The sequence below is a fragment of the Melopsittacus undulatus genome, chromosome 13 (assembly GCF_012275295.1).
Source record: "Melopsittacus undulatus isolate bMelUnd1 chromosome 13, bMelUnd1.mat.Z, whole genome shotgun sequence".
NCBI classification, from domain to species: domain Eukaryota; kingdom Metazoa; phylum Chordata; class Aves; order Psittaciformes; family Psittaculidae; genus Melopsittacus; species Melopsittacus undulatus.
This window is the reverse complement of record NC_047539.1, coordinates 6,813,907-6,834,480: the sequence shown is the minus strand read 5'-3', so window position 1 is coordinate 6,834,480 and position 20,574 is coordinate 6,813,907. Positions and strand designations below refer to the sequence as shown.

General features: G+C 44.9%; 2 protein-coding genes across 6 annotated transcripts in view; both read left to right on the top strand.

Annotated features, from left to right (window-relative positions):
• The first annotated feature begins 2,077 nt into the window (after positions 1-2,077).
• On the top strand, positions 2,078-9,407 carry DDX52 (DExD-box helicase 52). 2 transcript variants are annotated; one of them, XM_034069080.1, is made up of 15 exons: positions 2,078-2,182; positions 2,355-2,556; positions 3,028-3,152; positions 3,350-3,535; positions 3,730-3,873; positions 4,498-4,609; positions 4,898-4,970; positions 5,110-5,313; positions 5,941-6,031; positions 6,551-6,673; positions 6,803-6,953; positions 7,333-7,408; positions 8,034-8,105; positions 8,483-8,575; positions 9,087-9,407. In XM_034069080.1, the coding sequence occupies exons 1-15, from the start codon at positions 2,096-2,098 to the stop codon at positions 9,172-9,174; spliced, it is 1,827 nt and encodes a 608-aa protein (XP_033924971.1). In that variant the 5' UTR covers positions 2,078-2,095; the 3' UTR covers positions 9,175-9,407. The 2 variants fall into 2 exon arrangements, with proteins under 2 accessions (XP_033924971.1, XP_033924972.1); XM_034069081.1 differs by lacking the exon at positions 2,355-2,556 and having other exon boundaries at positions 2,163-2,182.
• A 1,465-nt stretch (positions 9,408-10,872) lies between these two features.
• Positions 10,873-20,574, top strand: part of SYNRG (synergin gamma) — a 38,433-nt gene continuing 28,731 nt past the window's right edge. For 3 of the 4 annotated variants that reach the window (XM_034068783.1, XM_034068782.1, XM_034068781.1), the window contains exons 1-7: positions 10,873-10,960; positions 15,312-15,352; positions 16,560-16,678; positions 18,256-18,386; positions 18,716-18,821; positions 19,410-19,521; positions 20,245-20,544. In XM_034068783.1, the coding sequence (XP_033924674.1) occupies positions 10,881-10,960; positions 15,312-15,352; positions 16,560-16,678; positions 18,256-18,386; positions 18,716-18,821; positions 19,410-19,521; positions 20,245-20,544 (889 nt within the window). In that variant the 5' untranslated portion in view covers positions 10,873-10,880. The remainder of the gene's footprint in view (positions 10,961-15,311; positions 15,353-16,559; positions 16,679-18,255; positions 18,387-18,715; positions 18,822-19,409; positions 19,522-20,244; positions 20,545-20,574) is intronic. The other variant, XM_034068784.1, reaches the window with a different exon arrangement.

Below are 20,574 nucleotides of genomic sequence, written 5' to 3'. Positions count from 1 at the left end.
CGAGCAGCACTGGGGCAGCAGAGTTAACCCAGCAGTGTGACAAGAGCAGTTGTGCTGGAATATGGGATCATACCACCAGGGACTGCTACTGATGGAGGTCCCTCCTTCCTGGCACACAGCTTTCTACCTCCTTGGAAGCAGAAAGTGCCTTTCTCCTTACACAAAGGGATTTCCCAGTCGACTGATGAAGAGATTTCCCGTTTCCTCACTCTTGAACATGCTGACAGCATCTCTTGGCGAGTGATGGATCCTGGAGATGATTTATAGTGCTTTGTTACACAAATGCCTCCACATTCTTCCCCATCCTCTCACAGCAACCAGCAGTCACTTCTCCCTGCAGAAAACAAGAGCCTCAGCCCAGGAATGGCCTGAAGGATGTGGCGTCGAGTCTCTGGCCTGCAATGGCGTTACCTGGGGACACAGAAGAGGGAAGTGTTGGCATCGCTGTGCTCTGCACCCAGCCGCGTCTCCGTGTGGCTGCTTCCACCCATCCATCGGGAAGTCAAAAGGCTGGCAAAGGAAAAGCACCATAAATCAGGCAGGAAGGGGCTGCGGGAGGATGGTGTTTGTGCCATTTTTCATCTCAGAGTTTGTAATTAAAGCAGTGAGTGTTAAGAGGGGGAGCAGCCATTGCCTCTGTGTCTTAACGCTCCTGGGTTTTGGCAAGATGAATATTTAGCCCTTAAGATTTTTATGACATAAAATAGTTCCTGTAATGTTGTTGTAACTTAATGGGATTCCTGTTTGTTTTACTTCAAAAAACACCCGGAAAAACAGTGTATTGTTTGATCTGATACCGAGTTCTAGGAGACCCACCTGCACTATTGGGTCTTGCAGTTTATCATAATGAATAAATACATGAATTAAAGAGATTCTGATCTTAATCTGTGCAGAGCCTCTTGATTGCCCTGTGCAGCTGAGCCAGTTGCTGGGCTGCTCCTGCCATTGCCTCCAGCGCTTCTTCCTCCGGGCACAGTGGTGAGGCTGGATCTTATCTGTGGGAATCAAGGACTGAACACATTAATGGGCACATTCCTTAGTTTAGGTGTCACTGGGACTGCTACTGGCTTTGGGTCAAACCTACACCGAAATGGTGTATGTGGGTCTTAAAAGCATGGAATCATGGAATGGTTTTAGGGTTGGAAAGGGCTTTAAGATCAGCTAGTTGAGGAGGGTCAATGTGGCATTGAGCCCTAAGTGGGTTTTAACACCATAGAATCATAGTTTTAGGGTTGGAAAGGACTTTGAGATTGTCAAGTCCAAGAGATCATCTGAATTAGGAGGGTCTTGTAGGACTGAGCCCTAAATACTTTTTAATACCATAGAGCCATGGAATGGTTTGGATGGGTTGGGTTTAAATGGAAGCAAGAGAAAGCATTCCTTTCGTTCGGTTGTTGCAGCTCACAAAGGCACTTCCCCATCAATCCACGGAGAGAATATGACACAAGGGATGAGCCAGGCAATGGGAAGTGCTACTGAAACACCCGGGACCCAAGTTTACATCTCTAAGGGGCAGAGTGGCCGTGCCCAGCAGTGCTCACCGCTGCTTGAGCACTGTGATGGATGGAGCTCAGTGCTTTAAGAGCAGATAATGCTGCTGTAAATCACCAGCGCCCAGCCACAGCCCAACAAAAACTGCCCTCAGAAGCTTTTGTCCTTTTATTCGGCCGAGACCTTCCTTAAAAGCAGCGCAATTAACTCGCCATCAGGAATACACAAAAGGACAAAACGCTTATAAAGGTGTCGAACACTTTTATGGCTCAGATTGGGGTTGGGGTTTCTGATTTGCTTAGACCTCACATAAATGATAAAACAGAAAGGAAACCGGGGATCAACACACATCACCCTCCCCTCCGGACCCTTCCACCCCCCGGGGCAGCTGCAGTGATGGGTCCGGAACCTTTCCCGGTGCCCCGGACCAGGTGCGGCCTAGAGCGGAGCTCGGCCCGGTGGAGCCTGCCAGCGCGGTTGCCATAGCAACGCGGCGCCATGACACCCCCGCCGTGGCGCCGTTGCTAGGATACGCAGCCAAGGCAGCCCGCCTCCTTGCTTCCGGAAGTGCTCGGTACTTCCGGTGTCGCCGCGCCGGGGCAGCATGGAGGCGTGGGACCTGTTCCGGAGGTTGGGAGCCGGTGCCCGCTTTGACGTGCGGCGATTCGGGCTCGATGCGAGGCGTTTCGGGGTACGGGGGCACCGGGGGGAAGGATGGGAGGGGTGCGGGTTGTGTTCCTTGCGAGACGCCGGCTCCAGGGCCCTGTCCTTTCCGTGCGGACATGACAGGGCCTACCCGCGGCCCGGTGGTAACGGTCCGGGCCTGCCCGGGTATCACCGTTGTCCCCGCTCTGTTCCCCCAGGTGATCAGGGCAAACAGCGGCAGCGCCTCCCTGGAGAGCCTCGACTTCTTCGGGCACAAGGAGGGGTCTGCCGAGGAGGGCTGCGGGCTCGCAGGGGCTGGACAGGAGGATGGAGCCGGGGGAAGTGGTGGAGAGACGGTAGGAAAGAGGAAGAGAGCTGCGGAAAGCGGTGAAGGGAAGAGGAAAAAGAAAAAGGCACGAGGTATTCATATATAGATACAGATATGTGTGTGTTTCTGGTGGGAGACCCTGATGGAGTTCATGTTAATTACCTATGTCAGTTTACTTTTAATCTGAAGGTACTGTAGGTCATTCTGCCAGAAAACAAGAGGGTTCTGGCTTCACCGCGTGTGCCAGAGCTGATAAATAATTGGCCAGATTAATGGCTTAAGGCCAGGTTGGATGGGGCTTGGAGCAAGCTGCTCTAGGGGAAGGTGTCCCTGCCCGTGGCAGGTGGTTGGAACTGCATAAGCTTTAAGGTCGCTTCCAACCCAAACCATTCCATAACTTGATGTTAAGATCTGGGGAATGTGGCTGCCATCCTTCTGGAGTCTTCATTAGCTTTACTGGGAATGAGAGAAAAAAAGTTTAGCAGTGTCCTTTTCTACTAAATAATGTTTGTCTGGAGTTTACTAATGGGAAGATCTATTTTTTTTTTTTTTGGAACCCGCAGGAGCAATTCCAGAGTTGTCAGAAAGTAACGGGATAAAGTGGATGTCCTCTCTGGAAGCAAAATACGAAGATGCAAAAGACAAAAAACCTACTGCAGAAAAACTTGAACGCTTGAGAAGACAAAAGGTAGAACCATGAGGTTCTAATGTAGCAAGAGATTCCTTGGATTCTGTGGGATTTTCAACTGAAAATTTGGGTTCATTTATGGGAATTTCTCTTGGGAAGAGGGTGGCTGAATATGGGGAAAATAATCAGAAGGCGAATCCGTATTTCTTTTGCTTTATACTGTCACATAAAGAGAGAGTTTGTCTTTTGCCTTTTAGATAAACCGCTTTAGAAATCAACACAAGATCAGTGTCCAAGGAACTGATCTTCCTGACCCGATTGCCACATTTGATCAGCTTCAGAAGGAATACAAAATCCACCCCAAAATCATGGAGAATATTCAGGCTGCTGGTTTCCAGGTCCCAACACCCATCCAGATGCAGGCGATCCCTGTCATGCTTCATGTAAGCTTTTTTGGTGCTGCAGTTGATTAGAGATTGTATGGGAAGGTTTGGAGAGCAATGTTCTTGAGCTGTGCTTTTAATGTATTTTGGGTTACTTTGTGGCATTCATATTTATGTGAATGTGATTTTTTTCTTGGGGGGGGTTGATTTTGTTTCCCTAGAAAAATGTAAGACTCTTCTTGTTTTCCTTATAGGGCCGGGAACTTCTGGCTTCAGCTCCTACTGGGTCTGGAAAAACACTGGCATTTTGTATTCCTCTCTTAATACACCTGAAACAACCTAGGAACAAAGGATTCAGAGCTCTGATCATATCACCTACCCGAGAACTTGCTAGCCAGGTGGGTGTTGAGGGGAAAGTGGTATCATATTGATGTACTTCAAAGTTTCACTCTGAATCAGTAAAATAGCACCTTAGTAAATAGGTCTATTTCCTATTATTTCCTATTATTTCCTATTATTTCCTATTATTTCCTATTATTTCAGATTAATTTCTCTCAGATATCAGAAAAAAAGCTATTTTAAACACTTCTTTTAAGCCTTTAGTCTTCTGTGAAATAGCTACATATCTTGATCTAATCTGAATGATTAGTTTAGAGGCTGAAGATTCTTTGATCCCATTTAAAAGTGCCCAGTGCTTATGTGCTCTTAATCCCTGCTTTCATATTTGCTATAAAAGATAAATTTTTTTGGTGATTTTCCCAAACACAGAGTTTCAACAAATAACTTCAATATTAAAGCTCTGTTAGTAAACTGAAATCAAAATGACAGTTTGGGCAGAGCTCCATTTATATTCGAATGGGCTAGAAAGCTGCCTTTTGTTATGCTAAGGAAACTAGACAGTGCTGGAACTGAGGTGATGCTTGAAGCTGTGTCTGCAGCATTGTCTGCAGGTTTTCTGGTTAGAAAAGCTCATCAGCTCAGTTTGAAAGTTGGTTATTTAACCTCTGTTGCTGCCTCCCCAGACACATCGGGAGCTGGTGAAGTTGGCTGAGGGGACAGGCTTCAGGATACACATGATCCACAAGGCAGCTGAAGCAGCAAAGAAGTTTGGGCCCAAGTCTTCAAAGAAATTTGGTAATTGTTGTAACTACTGAAGTGCTTCTAAAAACTGAAAGAATGTCCTTAACCTTTCTCGTCTCTTCTGGCCTGTGTGGTTTTGAAGAGCTCAGTTCATACCACTTGAGATGTGTGATGTATTGCTCAACACTAAAAAAGTAGTTGGTGTGGAAGAAACAGGAATTGAGACAGCCAGGGGACCTCTGGCAGACTGGGTTGGAACTTGTTTCTCAGGGCTCCGTTAGTCTGATTTATTTTGTGTCTTTTTCAACATTTTGCCTCTTCTTTTCTCCTTTCTTCCTATAGATATACTGGTTACTACTCCAAACAGACTCATTTATTTGCTGAAGCAAGATCCTCCAGCAATAGACTTGACCAGGTACTGATGAGTCTTTCTCAAATCTGGCTTTGCCACTAGCTTTGCTGCTGAAGGTTTGAGTAGCCCTCGCATCTGTGATGGGTCTGTTAGTGCCTTCTCCCCACATGACTTGCTGAAAGGAGAACCTCTCTGTTCCCAGTGTGGAGTGGCTGGTGGTGGATGAGTCGGACAAGCTCTTTGAAGACGGGAAGTCGGGGTTCCGGGAGCAATTGGCCTCCATCTTCCTGGCGTGCACGTCCCCTGTGGTGAGACGAGCCTTGTTTAGTGCCACCTTCGCCCATGACGTGGAGGAGTGGTGTAAGCTCAACCTGGACAGCGTGGTTCTGGTGTCTGTTGGAGCAAGGTGGGTGTGCAGGTGGATGCTGACTGTCCTCCTTGGGTTGATGACTCTGTTGTGAGTCTGAGGACTGCAGCTTTGTTTCCAGCAGATGTAGATCTTTCTCACATGCTGGGAAAAGAGTTTTCCTTTGCTCATTACTTGATCATCAAATAACCAGCAGTCTTGGGAGTGTGTTCTGATGAAATAAGTTTGTCTTGCAATATTTCTTGTGCACCAGCTGGTATTTTATGGTGTTTTTTAATAAAAAAATAAATAAATGTATAAATAGGTAAACATAGATTATATTATGGATGATATTTTTGTATACTCTATAATAATATATAATATAGTATGTATTTTTATGGAAGTGTAGACTATTGTATGTTTAGATTGTATTTTGGTTAGTATTTTTTCCATATTATATTCCATCTATTATATATTTTATATACAATTGGATATTTTAATTATTTTAATATTATTAATAATATATTAAACTAACCATGATTTAGATTAGATGTTATTATTCAGCTTTTCAACAAACTAGTTTACTGCCATTTATAATGCTATATAACGTGTGGCAGGCAGCACACGTGAACACGTGTGTCTAACCCCAGTGACAGCAGCACGCCTCTTCTGTGTTCCTGCTTTTAGGAACTCGGCAGCAGAGACGGTTGAACAGGAGCTGCTGTTTGTTGGCTCCGAGACAGGGAAGCTCACAGCCATGCGGGAGCTTGTGAAAAAGGTAATTGGGAGAGATGGAGAATGTTCTGCTTGTGGCCACACTGAGCTGTGTGTTCTGTCAGACACTCAGTTTCCTGGGACAAAGGCTTCCCTGGGACACATGTTAATCCATTGTCCAGATACCGTGTGCAAGAGGAAGAGTAAGTACCTGCCTCAGAAAACTGAGTGTTCCCTGTTCTTGACTATGTATTCGAGTTTTGCTTTGTAGCGGTTGGCATTAACAGTCTGTTTCATTTCACTGGGCTGTGTGAGTGGGCTGTTCATATTGAGTGGGGGAAAAAGAAATCTGGTTTTGTGCATTAACCACCAACAGCCAGGAACCATTCCTTCAAAGGAAGTGGAGATGAACCTGCCTAGTTCTGACTCAGAGATTTGGCTAGTCAAGAAAACAACCAAACCAAAATCCATCCTCCAAGATACAAAATATTTGGGCTTTTTAAGTCTCTGTAGTAGCTTGGGGTCTGCAATCAGTAGCAGTAGGAAAAGGACTTGACCCTTAGACAAACTTACTCTTTTGCAGGGTTTTGCTCCTCCTGTCCTTGTTTTTGTGCAGTCTATTGAGAGAGCTAAAGAGCTTTTCTATGAACTTATTTACGAAGGCATCAATGTGGATGTCATCCATGCAGACAAAACCCAGCAACAGGTAGGACGATATGATTTCTTCTCAAGAAACACTTCAGAAAGAAGGGTTTTTACACAAGGGTTAGGAAGCAAGTTCACATTCTTTCTTAAAGTGGTAAGTCTCTAAAGTACCTTTCTTTCCTCTTCCTAGAGAGATAATGTAGTTCACAACTTCAGAGCTGGGAAGATCTGGGTGCTCATCTGCTCAGCCTTACTAGCTCGAGGCATTGACTTCAAAGGAGTGAATATGGTCATCAATTACGATTTGCCAACGAGTGCAGTGGAATACATCCACAGGATAGGTGAGTGATGCGAACAAGTTATGGCCTTTATCTCATTTCCTAGATCTTTAACGTAGATGCTGCTGTGCATGAGCAAAAACCCTGAAACCAAGCCTTCTCTTCTGCTGCAGCACGAGCATCTATATTGCTCGAGCCAGTTTATGTCTGGGTTCAGCTTTCAGTAAAACTATGTTACTTTTTGTCAGTCTTCTATGAACCTTAAATATTCAGAAATACATAAGGAGGCCAACAAGAGAGCTGGAGATGGACTTAGAAGAGCATGTGGTGATAGGATAACAGGGAATGGCTTTAAACTGACAGCAGGGAGATGAGATATTAGAAAGATGAATAGAATAAAGGGAGATATTTAAAGGAAAACCTCTCTGCAAATCTTTGGCAGGTCGTACTGGAAGAGCTGGGCACACAGGAAAAGCAGTCACTTTCTTCACAGAGGACGATAAACCTTTATTACGGAGGTAAATTGGAAACATGACAGAGTTAAAATGGTTTCCTGTGTTTTGTATCGTGTACTGCTGAACTCTGTTGTGTCTGGTACCACATACCTCCCAAGCACAGTACTGCCATGCTTTGGAAACCCAGTGCTACTGTAAAAAGCTCTTAACAAATAGAGAACTCTGTGTCAACATGGTAAAACTAAAGGCAGTACAGCAGTATGGGAAAGACGGAGAACATTTCAATGTAAGGTTTCTTTTTGAAGCCTTTCACTAATGCAGCAAGGGAGGAACTAGCATCCTTTCCCTTCTTTCAGTCATGATGCCAATAATGACAAGGCGATGGCTGCTTCCCTGTATTCAAAATGACTTGGTTTCATTCTCTGGTTTTGCTGATTGCCTTTTCCTCATCTCCTTGAAGACTGCACTGGCCTAATTTCAATTTGTTTAAATGCATCCAAATGGAGTAATTGGCTTCATTTAAGACTTTTATGTCTCTTTGTTTCTTCTTCCATCTTACTTCAAATTTGCTCTTGTGTACACAAGAAGACATCCAGTTGTTAGGGATTGTTGTTTTCCACCGAAGATGCTTCTCTCTTGTCCAGGCGCTTACTACCAGTGTTGATCTCTTCCCTCATCTCCTTTCCAGTATAGCCAATGTTATTCAGCGAGCTGGCTGTCCTGTGCCAGACTACATAAAACACTTCCCCAGACTGCAAAGGTATGTTCACTTGAGTACTTTCCCACTTTGTTTTCCATTTTTAAAGCCTGCAGGAGTGGTGGTGGGGCTATAAGGGTTAGGAAGATCTAGTTGTTTGCAATGTAATTGCAGTTTAGCTGCAAAAGGAATTTTGGACAGGATAGGGGTGATAGTTTTTTACCCAGACAAAAATAGAAACAGAATTCCCAACTTAAGTTTTTCTGGAGTTAACTAAAGTTTGTTTGGATGTCTTGGAGAGAGCATGGCTAATCCTAGAATAAAGGAAAGTATGTTCAGAGTCATAAATCCGTGACCAGTAAAGGTTTCATTATCTGTTTTACTTACTTTGAATATTAATTTTTGCTCTTTAATCCTTCGTCACTAAATGTTGTTCTCAGCAAACAAAAGAAGAAATTCATTAAGAAACCATTGACGAGAGAATCCATTTGTACCACTCCTGAGTGCTTCTTGAGAAAGGCCAAAAGAAAAATGTAAGTAGGTTTTTCTCAAGAGGAGGTAAGAGATGCTGGTTACCCAGAGAAGGCTCAGCAAGCTTCTGCCACAATAATAACTTATTTAAGTGATAACTGCTTTTAGTGATGGTGGAGTTTTAGTGTCAATACCTGTCCTGTGGGAATTGGATTAATGCTGTCAGTTTGTCTCAACGTGATGCCATGTATCAATGATAGCAAGCTGAGTTTAAACCACTGGCCTTAAAGCCTGGGTTCAGAGTAGCTGTTGCTTGGCAGAACTCATCTTCTATTCTTCTGGCAAAGGGCTGGCTTTGATTTTAATACATAGAGGACTAATACAGGAAGATCTTATGTTGTAATGATAAAGCTCACAAAGACGTGGTGTGCAGCAGTTTGCTTTAGTAAAGTGGGCATAAAGAACACCATTACCAGCGCTTTGGGGTGTTGCTACAGAAGTATTTATGGCACAACTGCTGTCTGTGTCATGGCTGTCGTACTTCATACGTGATGTTCAATGTCTTTCTTGTAGGAAAACTACCAAGCAAAATGTTAAGGGACAAAAGAAAGCTAAAGAAGATAAAAAGGGCAGTAAGTTACAGCCTGTTTCCAGCAGCTGAATAAGAACAGCCTGTGTGGGAGCTGGGGCTGACACGTCCACACTGAGCAAGAGAAGAATGAAGAGAGCCGCAACTGTGAAGGGAGAAAAGTATCCCTAACACTTCCTTCTGGTGAAGGTGGATGTTTACATGCAAGAAAGTCTCTACTGAAATAGTGGTAGAGGATTCCTGAATGCTTCTTATAGAAGCTGAAGACTCTGCTCTTGCAATAAATGACTTCTGTTGCTGAACAATAGTTCAAAAATAGCATCTGTTTGTGTTGCTCTCACACAGTTTCACATTAACTCCTTGGAAATGCAGTTCGCTCTGTGTTCAGATCACCCCTAAGATGTTTATTAGACATCAGAAGATTCAGGGGCAGACAGTTCCCTGGCTATTAACAAAAATTCATTTGCATGTGAAAGTAAAGCCTTTTCCCTCCTGCTTTTTTTTGCTTTTATAAACTCATTTTGAAATGGGTAATACTTGACATGTCTGTAACCCTCAGTTTCATAGTTAAGTCTCAAACAAGAACAAAGTCATAAAAGATTCTAATAGAGGGACCTGCCTTGATGGAACAAGTCTGCAGGCATTATTCCTTAGCTTGGCCACACTCCACCTGTTTTCCACCTTCTAAATGGGTTCTGAGTCCACCATGGCCCTGTCGGAATTCCAGTAAGACAGGAATGGCTTCTCCTTTGCACCTCGCTGTTCTTGAAGCAGGATTTTCTTCTTGCCTTGTCCTACTTAATGCAGTTTGGAAATGGATCCCAGGTCCTTGTAGCTCCTTTACAGCAGAATGCTGTTCATTGTGCTCTGTGAGAGACTGATGGGGGTCCTGTGTCCTGTTTTACTTGTTTCTGAGCTAGACTTGCTTTGTTTGCAGAAGCGCATCCTGTGTTTGGGTTGTATAGGAAATGGGGTCTTCATTTTGACATCTGTGTGGCTGTATTTAATAAGAGAAACTGCATATTCTGGTAAATACCAAGGTGGCTGCTGCAAGATGATGGATGCGACACGGAATGCTTCACAATGAGTGAGAAATTAGCAAGTCACCTTTAAAGGCACTGCTAACACGCAGAATAGTGACAGTGGGAGAGAAAGCAGCTTTCAGGCACTCGTGCATGTTAACATAGCAGGGAGCAGCTCTAGTTCTGAAGATGACAGCACAGCTCTTGCTGAGGTACTTTGCTTTAAAATGGGAACTTGGATCTCACTTTGCTCTTTCTCTGAGGCTGTGTTTGATGAACACCGATCAGTCACTTATAAAGGCCTTTAAGCAATGGCCTTTATCAGGATTTACCCTTCTTTGCCTGAGGTGAAGAACAACTCCACAACTTCCACACTTTGTAACGTGTTTTATGAAGCTTTGGCCACTTACGAGCAGAGAGCAGCCGCTTCAGCATGGCTCTGTTCAGTGCATCCTGTAGCACCTCCTCAGTCGCGTTCCCTTTACAATGCTTGTGGGTTTCAGCTGGCCCAATGACCAGGTAATGAATACCCCCAGAGCCATGTGTGGCAGAGCGGCACTGGGCCGCAGGACACCCTGGGGCTGCGTTTATCCCCTTGGTGTGAGGGAAGGACATGGCTGAAGCGCCTCCATCCACACAGCCTCGGCTTTGAGGCCGGGCCCCTGAGGGGAGCGGCGCTGGGGGCGGGCCGCGGCCGGGCCCAGCCCCGGAAGCCGGCGCCGCGGCTCAGCTGACAGCCGGGCCCGGAGCGGGGACATGGCGCTGAGGCCGGCACCGGGAGCGGGGGCACCCGCAGCGGGAGCACCCGGAGCGGGCGGCGGAGCGGGGCCCGCCAGGTCGGTGGTGGCGGAGCGGGGCCGGAGGGAGACAGAACGGGGGGAGATGGAGGTGTGAGGGGGCCATGGGAGGGGCAGAGGTGAGGGGGGACCCGCGGGGTGCAGGCTGCGGGTACCGGTGCAGTGTGGGAGGGGAAGGGCCCAGACGGGCTGAGGGGATCGGGTGTGAGGTACGTGGGGTCCTGGGCGGGGTGTGAGGGCCCCAGGTAACGGATGTAGGGTTTTGGGTGGGGTGTGTGGGGTCCTGGGGATGTATGTGGTGTTCCGTGTGGGGTGTAGGTGCCCTAAGTGAGGTCTATGGGGTCCCGGGTGGGGTGTGTGTGGTCCTGGATGGGGTGTGTGGGTCCCGGGCAGGCTGTGTGGAAAGCAGCCATGGTGGCTGCACAGTGCATTGTGATTCATGAGCATTTCAGGAACCTCCGGCTGGTCCAGGCTCGGGCAGTTGGAGCCCATTTGCCATCAGGCTCTGCAGCTGCAACCTCAGACATGGGATGGAGAAGGGCTCCGGGGTTTCAGCATCCCTGCGTGCTGTCAGCAGTGATAAACGCTGCTTATCACCGCCAGCACGGAACGGAGCCGCTGCTGTGGGGAGCTTCGTGTTCCCCCATCCCACAAAGGGCTCCTCAGCAGTGAGGGAGGGCTGAGGAGTGGTGTCAGGAGGGAGAAACAGCGGCCAAAGAGACCTGTGAACGTGTAGCTGTGTTTCTGAAACGGCCTTTGAAGACTGAAGTAATTCTGCTTTAGAATATAGGCTCTTGAGTGCTCTTTATGTGTTGTCCTGCTTCCAGTGAGTGAGTGAATTCTGTGCTTCACAGATAAGTTCATGGAGTTGTCCTGGATCTCTGACGAGTGTGGTTTATGTTGGTGTGATCTGGGATGTGAGCAGGGCAGGTCTGCCCCCGGGTGACCTCGCATATACAGGTGTATGTCCAGGTGTATGTGTGTGCCTGTGCATGCTGTGGAAGGGATGGGATGCTGTTGTGTTTCCCCGTGTATATAAAGCTGGAACAATCCTTGTGAAGGGCTGGATAACACCTCTGACCCCTTAGAGCAATGCTGGGAAGTAAGACTGTAAGGCTTTGAGAAATGAAGGGATTTAAAAGCATTGTTTCCCATGGTTAGTACTGGGGTTTCCTTGAGAGTGAAGTCTGGAGGTAGAGGGGAAAAGCTCCTTTCTCTCTGTGGGTTCTTTGCCTTGTTTCACATTGATTTGTGTGGATTTGTGCTGCTCACCAATACTATGACAGCCTGCATTGCGTTGGTAGAGTTGTAATAATGGGGAATTAAGGGGTTTAGAAATCCACTTGTAGATGGGAGAAAGCTGTGTGTGGTTTGGAGCCCTAGGAATACAGACAAGGATTTGCTGCTTTCCATGCTCCTGCATTTGGACTGAAGCTGATGGCTGTTTGGCTTGGGTTTTGGCTGTTTTTTTTAAGCTCCATGTTTAAGATACTTACAAGAATTCACAGATTTATTACTACTTTATAATTCACTATTATTACTACTTTAAGAGCCCTGTTGTAGAGCAATTGCTTTATTTTCCTTCTATTTATTTTATTTGTGTGTTGTGCACATATTACACTTTCTTGTTGCATGAACCTAGATGGTGAAGTGCTTCTGCTCTTGAGGACCACAGAAACATCACCAGGTTCATTAAACCCTTGTGGAAATAAGAAGTAAGAAGCTCTACTGAAACATCATGCTTGATAATAGTCCACTAATCTATATCCTTTAAACACCTGGGGTCATAAGGGTTCCCATTGTCTGGAAAGTCATTTTAGAGCATGCAGTCAGCCTGCTATAAATGTTCTTTTAGCCCTCAAATAGTGTACTGCTCCTTTCAAATGGCTTAATTTATCATGCCCATCCTTTTTTCTTCCCCTTTAAAAAAGGGAAGCTATTCTAATTTGGTTAATAATAATTTTGTCTGTTCTCAATCCTCCTCTCGGTGCTGTTATTTGGAGATAACTAGAATCAAAATGTTTTCTTTAAAAGAAAGTTATTTCTGTTACGTTTATCACTATATGCTTATGAAGTTCAGTGGTTCTGTGGTGCTTCAGGTGACCTCGGAGATGCCTGTGCCTCAGCCATGAGCATCAGATGTGTCTGGCCATTTCTTTTGCATTGTAGTTTAGAACTAAAGCTCCTGTTGCTTGAATAAAGAAGTTGATGGGGGTTATGTGTGAGGCTGATGTTGGCACTTGCACATCTGAGTGAGTGAGGTTCGTGATGGAACTCGAGCTGCAGGTATGGAGCACTGTGCTGCAGGAGCTTTGCTTTGCTGCTTTAACTACCCCTTCTTCCAGTGCCCTCCAATTAACTGCAGGGCTTTTTGTCAATTGTTTTCCTTTCAACAGAGACTCATAAATAAGTCAGGAGCTCTGTAGAAAGGGATAAATATTTCATAGTCTGGCCTTTATTTGCCTCCAACAAGCAGTGGTACCTTGCTATGCGTGTTCAGGTTCCAGTACATATGCTGATTTGGAAGAGTTCTTGTTGGCTGGATTCCCCAACAAGAAGGGAAAGCACGGAGCTGTGAACATTTATCCATACATGTGAGCATTTCAGAAGTAACTTTTGATACTTCATCATTCCAACTAGATGAAGAATGGTGTATTTTTATGATGCCTACAAGTGTTGCACTTGTGGGTCTGGCTTATGCAGGCACTCTGCTCCATTCGTGGCAGTGCTCAAGGCCAGGTTGGACACAGGGGCTTGGAGCAAGCTGCTCCAGTGGAAGGGGTCCCTGCCCATGGCAGGGGTTGGAGCTGGATGAGCTTTAAGGTCCCTTCCAACCCAAACCCATTCTATGTTCTGCACTTACCCTTGTTTTAAGGGGGGATATTGCTGAAGGAGGCAGTCTGCATGGACAACTGTTGCCATAGCTGAAACCAAATGCAGACAAATCCCTCTGTGATTTTCAGCCATTTGTTTTCTTGCTGTTAGTATTTGTGTGCTAATAAGTGGATTAAAAGTGACCAAATTGAACCCCAGTCAGTTCAATAGACCTTGGCTGCAGTGTGAATGGTGTGGACCAAACCCCATCCAGAGAAGTTGAGCTCTTGTTTTGGGATGAAGTAGTGTGTGTTTGCACAGCTCTTCAGAGAGAGAACCCAAACCCTGTGGTGGTTGAGGCTGATGAGACCCGAACCTGTTGGAAAGAGTAGGTGTGTGTGAGTTGTGGAAGGAGAAACCAGCATAGAGTGGTCAGGGTAAAAGAGGAAGCTTCAGTAGTAGGAAGGTTCTGGGTTAGAGGATGAAGTGAAGAGTAATATGGGTTGTCTTGGTGACCGTGTAACCTGCTGTCTGTACGGTGGGTAGGTGCAATTTACTCCTGGATAAATGCATAATTTAAATTCCCTATTTTATCTCAGTGCTCCTGTTACACAGCTCTTTTATATTTATAAACCAGGTTGGCTTTCAGAACTTCCTGCAGGTTTTGAAAGCCTGTCTGCAGCCACCAATGGTGGCATTTTCTTCTTCAGTTTCTTTTACATCCCCCCTTGTGCTGAGGAATATTGAATATCTAGAAGTGTGTTCCCTTTCATGGCATTTTGATGTAGTAGCTGAGACAGTGGGTGAGGTTCTTGTCTGGTGAATTACTGCTGACGTGCGTTTTGGGGAGCTGCTTGCAGATGAGACTTGAAGTTCTTTGTTGCTCTTTGGCAGCACAGCCCATGCTCTGTTTCAAAGGGAGAGCTAGCAGTTTCCATTAGGGTTTCAGCTGAAATCTCAACAGCTCTTCCTCCAGGTGCACTTTGCCCTTGATACTGGAATGGAATTTTTCCAAGGCACTATTTTTCTTGGAATCAGATATAATTGAGAAAATAGAAACTGCATTATTTTGTGTTTCTTAATGTTTGAAAGGGCAAAAATGCCGAGGTGATGGGGTTCCATGGATAATTTACCTCTATGCAGAAAAGTGTTCCTAAGCAGCTGAGAACTATTGTTTGTGCAGGTGATGGTCTTGCTGAATCAGAGACTTCAACAGGAGATGCTTATTCATTCTGCAGTGCTTGAAGGCCGACACTGACAAACTGACCTGTTCCCAACCTGCATAGGTGCCGAACCTTGTGGGTGATGGGGATGAGTCAAAGCCATTTTAGTGCTGCTGGGGAGGATAAGATCTCTTCCTTCCTAGCCTGGCAGCCTGTGACGGTGCTGGTGGGACTCTGGTGCTTTGGGGGATCCCTGTGAGAGGTGGCTTTTCCCTGTGATGGGGTTGTGAGACTTGAGAGATGAGGGGAAAGTGCTGACCATAGGTGGGCAGGGATGCCGATGTGCAAACTGAGGTAGCTTTTTCAATCATTTACATGATAGATTTTCACCTATCCTTGTTTTCCTCCTGCAGCTTCATGTTTCCTGTCGCAGGTGGTTTAGGCCCCCCTCAAGGTATGTATCAGCTTAAGGGCTTGAGCACAAAATCCTTTGTTTCAGGTACATTAAAGAACTTAAAATGATTCTGCACTGATGCTCAGAAGAGTGATTGTGAATTCAGCTCCACAGCTGGTTTTCCCCTTGAATTCAGTGCTCTCACAGCTCTATTTGTCTAACTTTCTGTGCATTGTTGAAGATGCAGCATTACCAGAATGCTGCATTAAAAGATCTAGGAAAAATACATCTCTGGGCTTTAACCTGAATTTGCCTTTAAGATGTTTGTGATGTTTTGAGTGTGGTATTTAACCTCTTTATGCTTCATCTACCAGCTGTGTATACCCATATTGTGTGGGTGTTGCAAGACCTGGTAAATATTTACAAAGCACAGCAAGACCCTGGGACAAGAGTCACAACCTGTGTGGAAAGTATTAATACAATAGGAGAGCCTCAGCCTTAAATTGCCTTTGTTCTTATTCCTGCTGCAGTGCTGTTTGTTTAATTAATGGAAAATACAGGAAGAACTCGTAGGGAAGGCAGAGAGTTTCCTTATAAAAGTTGCAGGGACTGATATATGGATCATTCCCCAGTGTGTTGTGTCCCTCCTGGAGTGCTTTTGCTTGTGATGTTCAGTTATGCACAGTTATAATTATCTCGTGGTGTGCTGGTAACAAATGACAGCAAAATCTGAGATGTGAAACTGCTGCAACATAATCCACTTGGCTTTATGCAGTGAATTAATACATTCCAGCTTGGTTTGCCCAATTCTGTTGAAGTTTAGCTGACAAATCCTGTACCCATTCTAATACACACAGTGGGCTAATGAAGCTACAGACAAGTTACTCAGCCAGATTGGGGTGTGAAGCTGCCTTGTGAAGTGATGTCTTTATTTTCCAAGACTTATCTTCAAAAGCTGCCAGTTTGTCAGTTCGCCTCTTCAAGAGGAAGGGACAATTACAGCACCAGTCAGCCTGGTTAATTACATCTTGTTAATTGGAAGTGACCCTTTCAGAAATCACAGGGCAAGAAACCCACAGAGAACCCTTAGGATGGTGGGAGGATTCATCAGCTTAGTGGGTGGGAAAGCCCCATAACGATTCTTCCTTCAGGCTGATCACTTATCCAGACAGCCCAGCCAGACTGAGAGCTTTTTCCTTCCCTTTGGTGGCAATTAAACAGCTTTAACACTAACTGGGAGCTTACCATGTTTAATGTTTTCTTCTAGGGATGATTCCTATGCAACAGCAAGGATTCCCAATGGTTCCTGTCATGCAGTCCAACATGCCAGGCATGATGGGGATGAATTACGGTTCTCAGATGCCTCCTGGACCCATGACCATGCAGGTGAGTGGCAATGAAATATGGACTGAAGTGGGATAATATAGAGAATTAAAGATGATTTAAAGAATTCTCCAAGTTTCATTGGGATCGGGATGGAGGCAGTGGAGGATTTTGGCACACATTACTCACAGTATGGAGTCAAGAGAAGTGAGGGTGTAGTGCAAGGACAGCATCACTAACATTTAAGATAACCTGGATGTTATAGGCCAGTCAGAGATGTCAGAATCTGAACATTGATTTCATTACACATGCTGTGACACCAGGGTGTGATAAGAGAAGCGTGGTCTCAGAACAGGAAAGGAAACAAAAGCATCAACAAGATGGTAAAAAGCAACCAGATGCCACCTACTCCAAAGTGTGATTAGTAATAGTATTGAATTGTTAAGTCACTGTAATTCAAGACTCCCAAAACACACCTCTTCTGTCTTAACTTTGCTTTGTGCTTTTCTTCCTTTGCTTTATGTATTTACTGGTAAAGTGGTGTCTTGGGCAGTGTTTTACACGAGACCTTCATAAACTGATCAGAAGTGACTGTGTCCACAGTCTGATTGTGACCAGTTCACTGAATGGTCTTGTCCCTTTGTAACTCCAATGCTAGAGTTCATAGAATGGAATTTCCTGAGTGTAGGTGGCAATTTGTAAGCTTTGTTTTTAAATACATTGATCTGGGGAGCAAGGAATCTCTTAAATGGGATGGATTTTCTCATTTGACCAGTTCTCCCATTTGTCCCATTTCCTATGTTTCATTCTCATTCTTTTTGTTGCCTAAAGTAACTTTATCTCCAACTCTGCTGTTGCTAATTGAGCAGTAAGAATGGAAAATGGGAAGCTAATATGTTTTCACTCCTTTAATATTTTTTCCTGTTTAGCACCATATGTGCTTATGTACAAATTCGCACTCTGCTGAAATGGAACGTTTGGGCATGGCTCTGTAGCCAAATTGCTATGTGACAAACTGAACTGATCACATCTGGCCATGCATGTCTTTACCCTCCCTTCATTTTGTGAGATCTATAGTAGGAAGATTGAGAGCTGGTCTAAAACTAATGAGCAACTTCTGTTCTCTTTTCAAGTGTTCCGGTACCAAATACAAAATGAAGGGTAAGAGAAGGAAATGATTTTCTGGATCTTTCTATTTCAAGCAATCTTTGCTGCTATAATTGTACCAGAATGTATTTCTCAGCAAGTGTTTCTGATACAGACACAGGTTATTCAGACAAGCCTCCTCTTGGCTGCTGTTGTATCGTGTCTCCCTCTCTTGGACTCTGGATAAGCTGTTAGTGAAATGACTAGAGCACATTTTTTGGCATCCTTTGTTGGACAGGAGTGGGCACCTCCAACAGGGAATTTATTACGTGATCTCTCAGCATAGGAAACAAAACCGAACTGTAACTCGAGAGGGAAGAGTGCCATCTACTGAGGGACCAGCGCTCTGTGCTGTGGCAGCAAGTCTGCTCCTCATCCAACTCTTCATTTTACGAGATCCCCCTCATTTGCAACGTGTCAGGGTGTCACTGCAGAGCTTTGGCTTTTTCTATGGAAAAAGTAATCTTGGAGTTGTGTTATTTACTCCATTCTAGGGTGGCATGCCCTTAGGGCCCATGCCAGCGACTGGAATGCCTTACATGGGACAAGCTTCTTTCCTGGGAATGCGCCCAGCAGCCCCACAGTACACCCCGGACATGCAGAAGCAGTTTGCAGAGGAACAGCAGTAAGTGACACTTCACTGACTTGGGAAATTCTTCTTTTTAAAGGGGGCCATGTACTGTGGAGGGGTGGTTTACTCAGTAATGTGTTGATAGCTCCTCTACAGAATTAGTCTGTTTAGGGCTGCTAGAATGTTGAGATCATTCCATTGCATGTGAAGGCATCTATGAAGTCAGTAGTGGCTGTCACCCAGCTCTGAGAAGAAGCAGAAATGTGTACACTGAGCCCCCGAATTAGAGACAGAACAAATGGAAAAATCAAGCAGATGTTTGCCATGAAAACTGGAATGAAAAAGTATTTTTAGACTTGTTTTTTAACATCATTTTTCTTCAGGAAGAGGTTTGAGCACCAGCAGAAATTCTTGGAGGAGGAAAGGAAACGGCGCCAGTTTGAAGAGCAGAAACAAAAGCTGAGGCTCCTAAGCAGTGTGAAACCTAAGGTATGTCCTAAATAACAACTGCAGGGTTTCTTTCTTCAGGCTTTTTTTTAATGGCTTGTAATGGGATGATCTTTTTCAACAAGCAAATAAGTGGGGAACTAGTATGAGACATCAGGTGACATCTTGAATAGCATCTGGAATAGTACTTTCTGCACTCTTGGTGCAGTGTAAACAGTCTGGTGTTGCAGATGAAATCAGCTCAAGAAAAATAAACCAACCTGGTGTGTAATGTTTGGGAACAGATGGAGTTTCTAGAATATGGAAGGTTTGGTTGCTTGTTGTTAACTTTGGACAAAGTTTTGGACACTCGTGATGAGCTCAAAGGCCAGAATGCAAATGACTGAGAAAGGTTTTATATGTTGTTCTTGTGCATAAAGCTTTGCCTACAGACTGGGGAATGCTGCTATGGTGTAGTCTGCAAGAGGAAAGCTTTCTAAGTATGGGAGTTAATGCTGGTGTGCTTCAGGAAGGCACTGCTGGAGAAAGAAAGGTTGGATCTACAGCAAGCATTGCTGGGTTTTGTGTGGATACTGAAAGAAAACTGAGCTCTTCTGTGAATGTTCAAAAACGTGTTCTGTGCTGTTCCAGACAGGTGAAAAAAGCAGGGATGAAGCTTTGGAAGCCATTAAAGGAAATTTAGATGGGTTTTCTAGAGACGCTAAAATGCACCCAACACCAGCAGCGCATCCCAAAAAGCCAGGTTTGTCATTTTTCTCATCTTCCAACTGAAACTAAACCACTGCTGTTTGAAATCCTCAGCAGGGGAGCTAATTCCAGGAAGTGTTTTTATTTGGTGGCACAGAGTGAGTGGATTAAAAGTGTCCTTCCAGCAACTGTTTGTTACATAAAGTTTTATCTCTACTGTGGGTTTCCTCTTTGGTAATTGAGAAGTTACAAGTGGTTTCTGACAATTTCACATTGTAGATTTGCCCATCCTGCATCAGTTCTCTTAAATGCGTGACTGTGGATTTGATCAAGCAGAAAACTGTCTAAATGAATAGACATTTCTTTTGTATCTTATGATCTAGTACTGAGTTTCTGAGGATGAAACAGTCCTTTGAGGGTGAGCATCCCCCTGTGCAGATCCCTGTTATGTCCGGTTTGAAGTGGTACCTCTTGATTTGTTTGTTCCAGTCTGTTTAAACAGAATACTTTCATAGCCAGTGTTAAGATCCAAGTATCAACATGTTTACATCAAATCTCTGGGAGAGAAGATGCACGGTTGGAAGTGGCTGCTCAGCTTTACCTTATGTTTTTGTTATGTTGACAATAACAGCTCTTCACATCCCTGTCAAGTGATGCATCCACTGCTGTTCCCTTACCCATTTGCTATGTATTCCTAGTATTTGCCACTTTTCCTCCCTTTCCACCCGTAAACCTTTTTCCTCATCACTTTCCATTGTGTGTTCATTCCATTTTACAGATCATCCCACATCATCCCATTCTGCTGTATCTGTTTCCCACTCTGCTTTTGTTGATGATGAAGAATTTAGTGACTTTATACAGGGGCCTGTTGAAATCCCCACACTGGTGCCTCAACCCACCTCTCAGCCTTTTCAGCCTTTCCATTCTGCTGCTGAGGCTGGGCAACTGCTTTCCGAACAGGCTGTGGTCCAGCCTCTCCCTGCAGCCCAGACTCCAGTGTTACCCATCCTGCATGGTACAACTGGGCAGGTTCCTTATTTTCCTACCTCTGCATCTTCACCCAATATTCATAAAACAGGTAACTCTAAAGTATCTTGTTTTTTACATG